This window comes from Asterias rubens, chromosome 17 (assembly GCF_902459465.1).
Source record: "Asterias rubens chromosome 17, eAstRub1.3, whole genome shotgun sequence".
Lineage (NCBI taxonomy): Eukaryota > Metazoa > Echinodermata > Asteroidea > Forcipulatida > Asteriidae > Asterias > Asterias rubens.
In genome coordinates this window covers 9,010,135-9,024,366 of record NC_047078.1, presented here as the reverse complement: position 1 = coordinate 9,024,366, position 14,232 = coordinate 9,010,135, and the positions used below count along the sequence as shown (strand labels likewise).

Genomic DNA, 14,232 nt, shown 5'->3' with positions numbered 1-14,232 from the left:
GCAGTTATGAAAAAGGGTAATAATTAATGGAAATAATAGAGTAGTGACTTTAGGGTTGTGGCCAATCTAAAGAACAGAAGGCTCGGTCCTTGACCGTCCCAGTTATTAACAACCATTTAAGAACTCCTTATTTCCTTAGTTTTCTTCCTGGATGAAGAGAAGCAATTTATGGTCTGCTGACGCACCTGACTGCATGGATTCCTTCTCCTTGACCTCTTTGCCTGTTGGCAAGAGCCGTCTGATGCGGACGACAGACACACGATTGTAGTCGATCTCAAAGATGTGGCCAGACCTCGTACATGCATAACTGAAATGAAGACAAAAACAAAAAAGAATAGCGATTAATCAAAACAGGGTCGGGTCAAACTCTGGCAAACAATGCCGATGTTTGCATACACACACATTTTAAAACTGGAACATCGGAAAACAGAAGGCGTGTGCATATTTTGTCAAATATCTAGGGAAGATGTTACCATATGTTTCATTTTATTATATTTCATATATTCTGGTTGTGGAGCCAAGGACTCTCAGAAAAGCGAACTACATGTACTGGCTCTACCAACTGAGCTATCAATGTTAATAATAACAAGTATAATGGACATTTGTAGTGCGCCATACAATATCTGTCAACTGTCAGGCAGACACTCCTGGAGCATAGAAAAAGAACTTGTCAGTGTTCTGGAGAGACTGCTCCCCCGCAGCAGTAGTTCAGAAATATAATGGGGTGCCTTGAACATGTTGAAAGAAATAAAGTCTGAACTATCTCATCCATGTAACTTACACAAACTTATCAGCCGGTTCTAATCCAGGTTGAGTAGCTTCAAAGCAGATATCAGTGAACTCCGCCACGTGGAAGTCCCCAATGTTGACTGGAGCTGAGCGCAGGGTGTTATTTCTAACTCTCCAGACGCGCACGTTGTCTCTACCACAAGAGACCATTCTAGAAATGACAAAAAATGACAGCAAAAAGGCTAGAAGTTAGTTAGCATTCATAAATACCTCAGACAGTTTCACTACTCCTATAGGTGGAGAGCGCGTCACGTGGGTGTGTATGAACCTTTGTTTATGACCGATAAAAAGTGTTGAAACATGGGCGTGACATGCAAGCTTGCACCTGTTCTCATAAGACAGTTTCTTCATTCCTATTGGTCGAGAGCAACGGCTGAAACAGTTGTGCCACATCACGCGATACGCGCGACGCGCACAGCATTCCCTTATAAGGAGTTGTTTACCCGAGGGCGACGGAGGGCTTTACCATTTCATAGCTGGAGGGTTGCTGTGTTGAAAGAAATCATTGAACAATTATAATTTTTGCAATTATTTAATTTTTTTACCAAAAAGTGTTGATGTTTTTGACCGAAAAGGTATTTTTGTTACCCCGGTATGAAGCATATTTTTTTTTTTTGCTTCGCTATTTTTTTTAAAGCAGCTCTATAAAATTTGATTCCTGCAGATGGTTAAATTGGGGTTTTAACTCGTTGTCCATTAAACAAATCTGAAAATATTTGATTTGTTGAGATGTAGAACAAAGAGTCATTCAAACAGCTTTATTCCAAATACTGCATCTCTTTGGAACTCCTTGCCTGGTGGATGTTTCCCATCCTCCTGCCTCCAGCTCTCCGGAGCATGTATTTTCATGTTTAGTCATTTTCTTTTTGTAGCCACTTAACTAGAGTGGCTTTTAGCCGTGTTTGGGGCGAACTTGCATAAAATAAAATAAAATTTAAAAAATATTGCAGTGGTTGTAACTTACTTGTTTTCATCAAATGGCGCCACCCTCATCTGGACAATGTCAACGTCTGTGTGGGCTTTAGCGAGGACTGAGATGTCTCCTCCCTTCCCAACTCTGGATGTATCCCAGGCTACCACCATCTGAGATAATAGTTATAATAATAATAATCTGAACATTTATATAGTGCTAGGATATATCCCAGGCTACCACCATCTGAGATAATAGTTATAATAATAATAATCTGAACATTTATATAGTGCTAGGATGTATCCCAGGCTACCACCATCTAAGATAATAGTTATAATAATAATAATCTGAACATTTATATAGTGCTAGGATGTATCCCAGGCTACTACCATCTGAGATAATAGTTATAATAATAATAATCTGAACATTTATATAGTGCTAGGATGTATCCCAGGCTACCACCATCTGAGATAATAGTTATAATAATAATAATCTGAACATTTATATAGTGCTAGGATGTATCCCAGGCTACTACCATCTGAGATAATAGTTATAATAATAATAATCTGAACATTTATATAGTGCTAGGATGTATCCCAGGCTACCACCATCTGAGATAATAGTTATAATAATAATAATCTGAACATTTATATAGTGCTAGGATGTATCCCAGGCTACCACCATCTGAGATAATAATAATAATAACAAACAGCTTCGCTTTCATACTAGCTCTGTGCAAAATCAGATTTTTGGTTACACGTGTAACTTTAAATTGTGCGACCGTTTCACACTGCAAGGTCTAACACGGATCGAAGCAGGATGCGGTCGTGGCGCGAGTGGTTGCGAACTTGCGTAGTGTGCAGATGATGCCACTCACACTCAACATGGATGAAAAATTAACCCGGAGGTGTTCACACTACTGCTTTTGATCCGTGTTGTAATCTTCGACACGGATAGAGACTTATCAACCCACCTCCCGGGCAGGGTTGGTTTAGACACGGATAAAGTGCATCGGGATAAAGAATATTCATTTTGGTTTTACCCATATACACCGAAGTGTGTAAGCATTGTATACCCAGTACTTGACCGAGTTCTGTGAACAAAACCACAGGCATATTACTCAATAGGGATCTATCTTAACACGTCTAGAGCAGTGTCATACCAACTACATGTAGACCACCGTGATTGCCCGGTAGCTAGAGGCAGTGTGAATACTATGTTTTAGCAGTGGGTACTGCAAACGATTAAACAGATGTTAAATTTGCATCGGTGATAAAGAATATTCGGTTTGGTTTTACCCATGTACACATGTACTATATCCCCGTCCCAAATTTACCATATATCAAATAATAACCTGAACATGTATATAGTGCTATACAAAGAACAGACCACTTTTCAGGAGACGAGAGAAACAAAACCAAAACAATGAATTTAGATTGGTTGTAAAAGAGAAATGTCTTAAGAATACATTTTGAGTACGCGCAGCGATATTGCTTCTCTCAGACCGGTAGGAAGCTCATTCCACAGACGCGGGGCAGCGATGGCGAATGAATTATCCCCAGCCTTCCTTCTAGTTCTAGGAACAGAAAGCCGGGTTTGATCAGTTAATGAGCGGAGTCGGTGCTTGTTTGCATCAGGAATATTAGATTTGTGTGAATGTACAATTTGTGAAAAATGACACATCACTGAGGATTGTATGCAGTGGACACTATTGGTAATTACTCAAAATAATTATTAGCATAAAACCTTACTTGGTATTGGTAACGAGTAATGGGGAGCTGTTGATAGTGTAAAACATTGTGAGGAACGGCTCCCTCTGAAATAACGTAGTTTTCGAGAAAGACGTAAATTTCCACAAATTTGATTTAGAGACCTCAGATTTAGAATATGAGGTCTCAAAATCAAGCATCTGAAAGCACACAACTTCGTGTGACAAGGGTATTTTTTCTTTCATTATTATCTCGCAACTTCAACAATCGATTGAGCTCAAATTTCCCCAGGTTTGTTATTTTATGCATATATGTTAAGATACACCAAGTGAGAAGACTGGTCTTTGACAATTACCAATAGTGTCCAGTGTCTTTAAGACTCTCCCAGTCTACATGAAGAAAATCTTCACCTGCTCTTTCACATGCAGGGTCGCAATAAAAATAGAAACTTGACCATCAAATTAAGTGGGTTTTAAGTGGTGATTGAAACTTTGCATGGTGTGTGAAAACAAGATAAGAAATAACTGTAAAGAGTAAGCTTGGGGTACAACCATTTGTAAAATCTGTTTTGGAGGAGTGTTGGATCTGAAAAAGGTGTCAATTACTTACATTTTTGCCATGGCCGTCTTTGCCGACACCACACAGTACAGATCCATTGATGGAGAAACTGCAGGAATAATACAAAAAGATGACTTAGGATATACAACCAAACATTTAGGAGTGCAATGGTGAGAATATTTTCACGAGCTGAAATATGGCATGTTAAAGACACTGGACACTATTGGTAGCTGTCAAAGACCAGTCTTCTCAATTGGTGTATCTAAACATATGCATAAAATAACAAACCTGTGAAAATTTGAGCTCAATTGGTGGTCGAAGTTGCGAGATAATAATGAACAAAAAAAAACACCCAATGTCACACGAAGTTGTGTGCTTTTAGATGGTTTATTTCGAGACCTCAAATTCTAAATCTGAGGTCTCAATATCAAGTTCGTGGAAAATTATTACTTTCTCAAAAACTATGTCACATCAGAGGGAGCCGTTTCTCACAATGTTTATACTATCAACCTCTCCCATTACTCGTAATCAAGTAAGGTGTTATGCTGATAGTTATGTTTAGTAATTACTAATAGTGTCCACTGCCTTTAAATTCAATGAGGTAAAGGCGAGTTGAACAGTGAAGTCGTACAGTGAAGGAGGTAACCCTGTTTCAGGCCCAAGAGTAGGTGGCAATATATACCCCGGGTTGACACTCCAAGTGTAGCCCTCACTTTGAAGTCGGCGTCTGGCATTGTGATGATTGGTTATGTCTCATTTTTTAATTATTATTTTCGAAGTGACAGCTTTAAGAATATGCTTTTGAATAATCCTGCCATAGCCACTGTCAAAACCATAATTTTTACGTGGTTTCTTATTCATGTCGCTGGAATGGAGATCTTTTTAAAATAATAGTTAATAATAAAAAATTTTATTTTTAAAGTGCCTTTTACAAATGTTTCAAAGCACAGTACAAGTGCATCAACGAATAAATAAAAAGTGTAGAACTTAGCATGAAAGAAAATGAGTGTTTTTTAACATGGCTTTGAAGGATTCAAGAGATGAAGCCTGACGGATGTCAAGTTCTTATATAGCGCATTTCACAATAACCGTCTCAATGCGCTTTACATTACTGCCCTGGTCATTGGGCCAATAGCATCCCTCAAATCTATCTCAGCTCCCTGGGCAGTATACAACATGGGCAACCATAGCGCTCCAAAAGCTTTTTCATATGCAATATAAACCTCTACCCTCGCAGGCACCCATTTACCCCTGGGTGAAGAGAAGCAATTATAGTAATGTATCTTGCTCAAGTGTCATGATCGGGATTCGAACCCACACTCTAATGACTTAACCACAAGAACTTAAATGACACCATAGTAGGGGGGCACGTAGATTGAGAGGACTGTTTACTCTGGTCACCTACCTGAGACAGAAGACAGACTGGGCGTGTGTCCTGAACATGGCCAGACACTCTCCTTTCTGATACTTCCAGACTCTGACCACAGACTGCTGGCCGGTCTGAGCTGAGGCCAGGAGTGTTGTGTTCCGGTTGAAGCTTAAACTTGAAACCTGACCAAGGAAAAAACAGATATGTTAGATGGAAATTTGCATTGGGGGATAAAGAATATTAATTTTGGTTTACCCATATACACGTACACCAATGTGTAATAGCACTTCATATTCAGAACTTTCCTGAGTTCTGTAAAAAAAAAATCACAGGCATATTACTCGAGTTGGATTCGAACCCACAACCTTTGCAGTTCAAGGTATGTAAGAAAGTTGATATCAAAATGGCAGTTTAAGTCAACAGCGAACACCAACAAATTAGTCTTGTGCGAGACTTACACTTACAGCTGCACTAACTACTACATGTATTATGTATGTTTGAAAATGAAGTGATAATATGTGGTGATTACCTTGTCCGTATGACCAATTAGGAATCGCTGGTGACCTGACTTGACCTCCATGGAGACAATGACAGCATGGCATGGGTAGACGATATGAGTACCGTTAGCTGTCCATAAAGCCTGTTGTTAGGAAAACAATGATTGTGAAAACTTGACAAACAAGAACAGTTTTAATAATAAAGACTTGTAATGAGCATACATCCACCCTGCTAGGTGTTCATGGTACTTAAAACTCAAACCAAAACAAAAGAAATAACAGTCACAACAAAATTAGTCCTTGAAAACCTATGACATAAGATAAGTTTTGAAAAGAGATTCTAATTTTATGGTTCATGGTTCAAGACAAGATCTAAGACTAAGTTAGGTTTGGTTAATACAGAAGCCCCGCAAGCCAGTTCGTTTCTTGACATTTGATCTAGATGGTACAAAAATAATAGACTTCTGTAACCCGAGACCAATCCACTTCACAAGTTTTGAGAATATGGCAAGTCCTCATTAAGTTATCGCTCACACAGCTTCTTCGTTTTTCGCCACAATAATCTTTACATTTGACCTTCATGTTTTGTAGGTGGTCCTAAACTAACGGCTACAGATACTTGTTATAATGCAATAAAATTGTGCACAAATTCGCTCAACTATAACTGTTCAATGGATGTGTAAATAAATAAAAAATAAATAACAACATTGTAAGAAACAAACCTCTCTCGTTGTACATCCTCCAAAACCAATAATTCTCCTCAGGGACAAGATCGGATCTGGCTTCAAGCTCTGAAGAAAATAAAACAAATGAGCATCAATAGATGTTATATTTTGGTGAGGATAAAGAATATTCATTTTGGTTTTTACCCATTAACACAGATGTCTGTTAGCACTGTATACTCAGTGCTTACCAGAGTTCTGTGAACAAAATCACATGCATCTACTCAGGTGGGATTCGAACCCACATTTCAATAAGGTTTATTATAAACAGATGTGCAACTTTGGGTAAACTGGCCTGACACAGAACTTTTATAAGTGTTTTTTTTTTATTACTAATATCATAAAATTTGTCTCAACTGGTGAAAAAAAATAAGTTAAAACATGGGAATAAAGATGAAAAACATTATGTATAATCCTACATGGTCTTACACAGCGCTATAATCAACCAATACGGTACTCCAGGTCATGAGAAAAAAACAGAAACATTTCGAGGCAGGTTTTGATTTTCTTTTGATTTTAAAAGGGTTTTCACAGGGTGCTACAGCAAATTCAACAACCACTGCCAGGAACACTAGGGCAAACTCGACCTCTAGTGATAAGAGCCCCCGAATTCAAGCTCGGGTGTTTCTGTTCAGCAGAGTGTGGGTTCGAATCCCGGGTGTGACACTTGTGTCCCTGAGCAAGACACTTAACCATAATTGCTTCTCTCCACCCAGGGGTATAAATGGGTACCTGTGAGTGCAGAGATGGTTCTTGTGATTGATTTAGCCGAGTAGCGCATTTGATGCACAAGGGAGCTGAGATGGTTTAAGGAATGATTTAAGACCCAGTGACCAGCCGTCGATTTCACCAAACTCTTCCTAACTTAGGATTAATCTTAGGACTTAGGACGGGTTCAGTTCCGTATCCAAATACGTAGGACGCATTGAACTCATCCTGAGTTAGGACGGGTTACTCGCCCTAACTAGAGTTAGGATTGATCCTAGCGTTTCGTGAAATCCGCTGCAGGAGTAATAATTTTAAGCGCTTAAGGACCAAAACTTAATATTAATATTACTATAAGCCAACTGAAGGCGGGATTCGAACGGGGATCCACAACTGGAAAGAAACAACTATACCAATCTGATTCTCAAATGTGACGCACTCTGTGAAAATGAGTCAGATGTCGCCCAATGCATTATAATGTAATAGACAGTTCAATGTGGAAAATATCATTTTTTAAGATCTATATTTGCATGGTAAACTTTCAGAACACTCATTTTTGGCCAACAAAGCTATGAATACAACACTTTTGTGATCAAACTTTAGTCTAATTTGTATCCTTTTGCTAATATTATACATGTAACGCGAAATGGTAGTTTAAAATATCAATTTACTTGTAATTCGTTTATATCAAAAAATGATATATTGGCTAATTTCATATGGGAGTAGCTCAGCAACGTTATACACCCCAGAGCTTAGACATGTACCAAATAACTGCTGCTGGTGTGTTCTTTCCAGCCATGCATATAACTCAGGTCGTTAAATTGTCAACATCTGACTCATTTCTATAGAGCAGGTCTCATATTATACTTGTATTATATTTACCTTGTACTTGGGCTCCTTACTGTCTGGCAGTGCTGCAGATGTTCTTGCCGTTCCAACCTTACTTGACATTGTCTAGAATTGCATACAAAAAGCGAGATCAGGAACAGTGTAAAAAAACATCGGGTTTTGTCATTTTTTGTATCTACTTCGGCATATCGTGGCTGAGCGGATAAGAGCACCGGATTCAAGCTCTGGTGCTTGATCAGCAGAGTGTGGGTTCGAATCCATTGTTGAGGTAGTGCTTTCTGCTCTACCGGCCAGGCTTCGAATTGATGATACCCAAGCCTACATCCGTATGGACTGTGAAAGGGGTAACCCTGTTTCAGCCCTAGGAGTAGGTGGCAACAGCTTCTGGAAAAAAAATAAAACTGTAGCCCACAGCTTGAAGTAGTGTCTGGCCACTTGCATAAAAAAAAAAAAATGCAGGCCCTGACCAGCGCATCACTGACCAGAGTCTAGCCATTTTAGCACAGTTGAAAACAGCCGTTTCGCCAAGGAAGGGTGGCCATATTATTGCACTTATCCCTCTAAACTTACCATTCCTGTACGGCTGTCATGACGATGTATTGTCACATCGTCCTCGTCCCGAGCGAAGAGGTGGACCTCGCCCAAAGCACCTTGTAAGACAGAGACATCGTGGTCCAGACCGACCTCTGGTAGCTTTTTACTCTGCATTTTGGATTGTCTCTTACCATGCTGTAGAGAATTTATGTTTTTATTTATTGTTCAACTTTGTTGAAATGTATTAATGTACCCCAGTATACTGTGGTTGTGATATTTTAGCTCTTTTATCTGTGTAATTTTTAACAATATTTTAACCTTGTAATGCCAAATCATTCAGCTTTGTGCTGCCATTTTTTTTTTTTTATCAAAACAAATGAATGAATGATTGAATGTGTAATACAAAACCCCCTCATTTATCAACTTCACATCTCGGTTACTGCATCCTCTGAAAACCTGCTGAATGGCTGGTTCTGAAGGGTCATGTAATTGTCTCACAAATATATAACCATGGATTGTTAAACGAAGCACCTAATCACCCATAGTCAAGTTTTTCATGTGGTTACAGCAGCCTTCAAGACCCTTCATCATAACAAGTTACAAACGAGGCTGATTTTCTTACATAAAATGTTTGCAGCTTAAAGGACATGTTTTCCTTGCTGAGCATTTTTTGTGATCTTTCCTTTGAATGAAAGCTCAACATCGGATGAAATTATTTTCAATGGCCTGATAGCTAACAATGTAAAGAAAGATTTGTTCATTTGAATAGGGGTAACAATTTAAAAGATGTTGGAAAGTTAAGAGTTTGTTTACTTCTTCATTCATTTTGTATTGATATTGATTTCCCAAAGACTAGAATAAGTGTTGTTGTCTAGTTACAAAATCACAATTTCTTGATTTGTTCAATTCATAATCATATACGTTGAGCCATTGTTTGTTTGGGAGAGATTGGCTGTTGCCAGCTTGGTGTTTATATCCCTTTGTGGTAGTTTACCATGTTTCATTGATAGGACGAACATCTAAACAAACAAACTAACAAACAATAACAATATGAACTTATTAAATGAATTTTCTATGAAACACAGCCAAATACTCACGTAACTTTCGTATACATTTCAACTAGTTTCACTAGTCATCCTCAGAACGAGTCACCACCAGTCGGTTGGCGGCGCTGTTTTCTGCTACGGCCACTGGATGGTGGTTTGGCCAATTGTAGATAAAAGAACACGCTAGAGACAACAACCATGTGATGAATTGGGTGGACAGTGCAATTTTTACACAGAGAGGGCGACAAATTTAGACGGTGGATTCAGGAAATTCTTTAGATAAGGAGCTGACGATCAACTCTCGACGATCAACAGAGACGAGGGAGGGTACGAACTTTCACACGTACGGGACCCCCTCATACCCCAAGTTCCACCCCGGGGGAGGACACACTCGGCCAAACCACCATCCAGTGGCCGTAGCAGGAAACAGCGCCACCAACCTACTGGTGGTGCCTCGTTCTGAGGATGACTAGTGAAACTAGTCAAAACGTAAACGGAAATTACATGAGTATTGGCTGTGTTTCATAGAAATTCTTTTAATATGTTGATATTTTAACAGCCTGATGAACTTCTTTCATAATAACAATATGAAGCTGTTTAAGGAAAAGTAATTTTTCCTTGAGAAACTCGTTCAGGTATGATTTAAAACTCCTTTACCTTCTTTGGCTTTGTTATTTTGCTGATATCAGTTAGCCTTGACTTGACATCACGACTGCCCTGGAAGGAATAAAATAGTACAAATGTTTTGGGCAACCATTATCATTGGTGTTCTGCCCTTGAGAGACAACTCCTGTATATGAGTTTAAGAATAAATGTAAGGACTTCTATGTGCAGCATGGTCCTGCCGCCAATTTCACAAAACTCTTCCTATTTTAGGAGTTACATGTAGTCTAGACCAGATTTTAAAAAAACCAACTTCGAGCAGCATTTTTTAGTAAAAGTTGGTAACATACCCGATTTAACTAATTTGTGGGTGCTGAATCTGAAAATGATGGATACCAAGGCTAGATTTTTAGTCCTTCACCCTGAAAAATCAAATTTAAAACAATACAGAAAACCTAGCAGCCGACGACGGACTTCGCACGTGAAAAATAGTCACGTTCTCCTGTGGTTCCATATTGATGTTGTCAGGATACCATACAGGGCAGGTACCCGGGTGCAGGTCAGGCATCCGTAACAAGCTTTTGGGTGTACTGGGTAGATCTGCAATCAAATTGCACTTTCAGAGGGACCAACAGGTGCTTTCAATGTCATTTTGAATTTGGTGATAAATGGGAAAAAATATATTCATTGAAAAAAAAGCCCGGACTTATAAAAACTGTCAGCTATGCTCTTGAATCATTCCGGAACTAAAAATGCTAGAGAGACGCGGTTTGTACCTGAGTCATCCTTGTATGTCCCTGCATCCGAATTTCTAAGTTTTAGAGCGGCTTCCGGACTTCTTGATAACGAAAATGACAAGTAGGCGGCTGTGCTCCGAAGCTAACTCAACAAGCCTACCTAAGGGATTTTTGTGCACAGAATAAAACACAAGTTACAACTGGTAAATTTGACCCCAAATACTTGGTCAATCTAAACAAGTTTTACACCATTGGATAGATATGATCAAGGGCTTTCTTCTCGTATCAAACTTAGTGTTGTGGGCATTTTCAAAGCGAGGCTAGAGGTCAGGGAGTAGACCTGACACACACCCCAAAATTCGGTGAATTTAATGCATGATTTACACGGCGCGTGGTGATAAATGGGAAAAAATATATTCATTGAAAAAAAAAGCCCGGACTTATAAAAACTGTCAGCTATGCTCTTGAATCATTCCGGAACTAAAAATGCTAGAGAGACGCGGTTTGTACCTGAGTCATCCTTGCATGTCCCTGCATCCGAATTTCGAAGTTTTAGGGCGGCTTCCGGACTTCTTGATAACGAAAATGACAAGTAGGCAGCTGCGCTCCAAAGCTAACTCAACAAGCCTACCTATGGGATTTTTGTGCACAGAAAAAAAAACAAGTTACAACTGGTCAATTCGACCCCAAATACTTGCTCAATCTAAACAAGTTTTACACCATTGGATAGATATGATCAAGGGCTTTTTTCACGTATCAAACTTAGTGTTGTGGGCATTTTCAAAGCGAGGCTAGAGGTCAGGGAGTAGACCCGACACACACCCCAAAATTCGGTGAATTTAATGCATGATTTACACGGCGCGTGGTGATAAATGGGAAAAAATATATTCATTGAAAAAAAAAGCCCGGACTTATAAAAACTGTCAGCTATGCTCTTGAATCATTCCGGAACTAAAAATGCTAGAGAGACGCGGTTTGTACCTGAGTCATCCTTGCATGTCCCTGCATCCGAATTTCTAAGTTTTAGCGCGGCTTCCGGACTTCTTGATAACGAAAATGACAGGTAGGCGGCTGTGCTCCGAAGCTAACTCAACAAGCCTACCTAGTGGGTTTTTGTGCACAGAAAAAAACACAAGTTACAACTGGTCAATTCGACCCCAAATACTTGCTCAATCTAAACAAGTTTTACACCATTGGATAGATATGATCAAGGGCTTTTTTCACGTATCAAACTTAGTGTTGTGGGCATTTTCAAAGCGAGGCTAGAGGTCAGGGAGTAGACCCGACACACACCCCAAAATTCGGTGAATTTAATGCATGATTTACACGGCGCGTGGTGATAAATGGGAAAAAATATATTCATTGAAAAAAAAAGCCCGGACTTATAAAAACTGTCAGCTATGCTCTTGAATCATTCCGGAACTAAAAATGCTAGAGAGACGCGGTTTGTACCTGAGTCATCCTTGCATGTCCCTGCATCCGAATTTCTAAGTTTTAGCGCGGCTTCCGGACTTCTTGATAACGAAAATGACAAGTAGGCGGCTGTGCTCCGAAGCTAACTCAACAAGCCTACCTAGTGGGTTTTTGTGCACAGAAAAAAACACAAGTTACAACTGGTCGATTCGACCCCAAATACTTGCTCAATCTAAACAAGTTTTACACCATTGGATAGATATGATCAAGGGCTTTCTTCTCGTATCAAACTTAGTGTTGTGGGCATTTTCAAAGCGAGGCTAGAGGTCAGGGAGTAGCACACACCCCAAAATTCGGTGAATTTAATGCATGATTTACACGGCGCGTGGTGATAAATGGGAAAAAATATATTCATTGAAAAAAAAAGCCCGGACTTATAAAAACTGTCAGCTATGCTCTTGAATCATTCCGGAACTAAAAATGCTAGAGAGACGCGGTTTGTACCTGAGTCATCCTTGCATGTCCCTGCATCCGAATTTCGAAGTTTTAGGGCGGCTTCCGGACTTCTTGATAACGAAAATGACAAGTAGGCAGCTGTGCTCCGAAGCTAACTAAACAAGCCTACCTATGGGATTTTTGTGTACAGAAAAAAACACAAGTTACAACTGGTCAATTCGACCCCAAATACTTGCTCAATCTAAACAAGTTTTACACCATTGGATAGATATGATCAAGGGCTTTCTTCTCGTATCAAACTTAGTGTTGTGGGCATTTTCAAAGCGAGGCTAGAGGTCAGGGAGTAGACCCGACACACACCCCAAAATTCGGTGAATTTAATGCATGATTTACACGGCGCGTGGTGATAAATGGGAAAAAATATATTCATTGAAAAAAAAGCCCGGACTTATAAAAACTGTCAGCTATGCTCTTGAATCATTCCAGAACTAAAAATGCTAGAGAGACGCGGTTTGTACCTGAGTCATCCTTGCATGTCCCTGCATCCGAATTTCTAAGTTTTAGCGCGGCTTCCGGACTTCTTGATAACGAAAATGACAAGTAGGCAGCTGCGCTCCGAAGCTAACTCAACAAGCCTACCTATGGGATTTTTGTGCACAGAAAAAAACACAAGTTACAACTGGTCAATTCGACCCCAAATACTTGCTCAATCTAAACAAGTTTTACACCATTGGATAGATATGATCAAGGGCTTTTTTCACGTATCAAACTTAGTGTTGTGGGCACTCATTATACACACATTCTGGTGATGGTTAAAGGCAGTGGACACTATTGGTAATTGTCAAAGACTAGCCTTCACAGATTGTGAACCTCAACATATGATGATTGAGACCTCAAGTTCTAAACCTAAGGTCTCAAAATCAAATTCGTGGAAAATTACTTCTTTCTCGAAAACTATGGCTCTTCAGAGGGAGACGTTTCTCACAATGATTTATACCATCAACCTCTCCCTATTACTCGTCACCAAGAAAGGTTTGATGCCAATAATTATTTTGAGCAATTACCGATAGTGTACACTGCCTTTAAAGCCATTGGACCCTTTTGGTAAACAGTATTGTCCAAGGCCCACACTTCCTGTATCACAACTTCGATATCAAATAACAAACCCTGTGAAAATTTAGGCTCAATCGGTCATCGGAGTCGGGAGAAAATAACGAGAAAACCCACCCTTGTATCCGCCTGTTTCGCCGTGTCACGACATGTGTCTAAAATAAATCAGTAATTCTCGTTATCGAGAATTGATACTGTTTTACTGTTTTCTCAAGTGAAAAAGTA

The 14,232-nt window shown here is 39.5% G+C and overlaps 2 protein-coding genes across 2 annotated transcripts in view; one reads left to right on the top strand and one right to left on the bottom strand.

Annotated features, from left to right (window-relative positions):
• The window catches only part of LOC117301768 (WD repeat-containing protein 90-like), a 16,441-nt gene extending 16,431 nt beyond the window's left edge, over positions 1–10 (top strand). The window contains exon 16 of the mRNA XM_033785788.1: positions 5–10. Coding sequence (XP_033641679.1) covers positions 5–10 — 6 coding nt within the window. The remainder of the gene's footprint in view (positions 1–4) is intronic.
• Positions 11–135: 125 nt separating this feature from the next.
• LOC117301767 (WD repeat-containing protein 90-like) lies at positions 136–13,441 on the bottom strand. Its single transcript, XM_033785787.1, has 11 exons — positions 13,416–13,441; positions 10,346–10,405; positions 8,679–8,837; positions 8,142–8,213; positions 6,555–6,623; positions 5,865–5,975; positions 5,372–5,517; positions 4,018–4,075; positions 1,754–1,872; positions 782–940; positions 136–307 (listed from the first exon to the last, which is right to left on the bottom strand). Exons 1-11 carry the CDS (start codon positions 13,422–13,424, stop codon positions 136–138), a joined length of 1,134 nt encoding a protein of 377 aa, XP_033641678.1. The 5' UTR covers positions 13,425–13,441.
• Between the last annotated feature and the right edge of the window lie 791 nt (positions 13,442–14,232).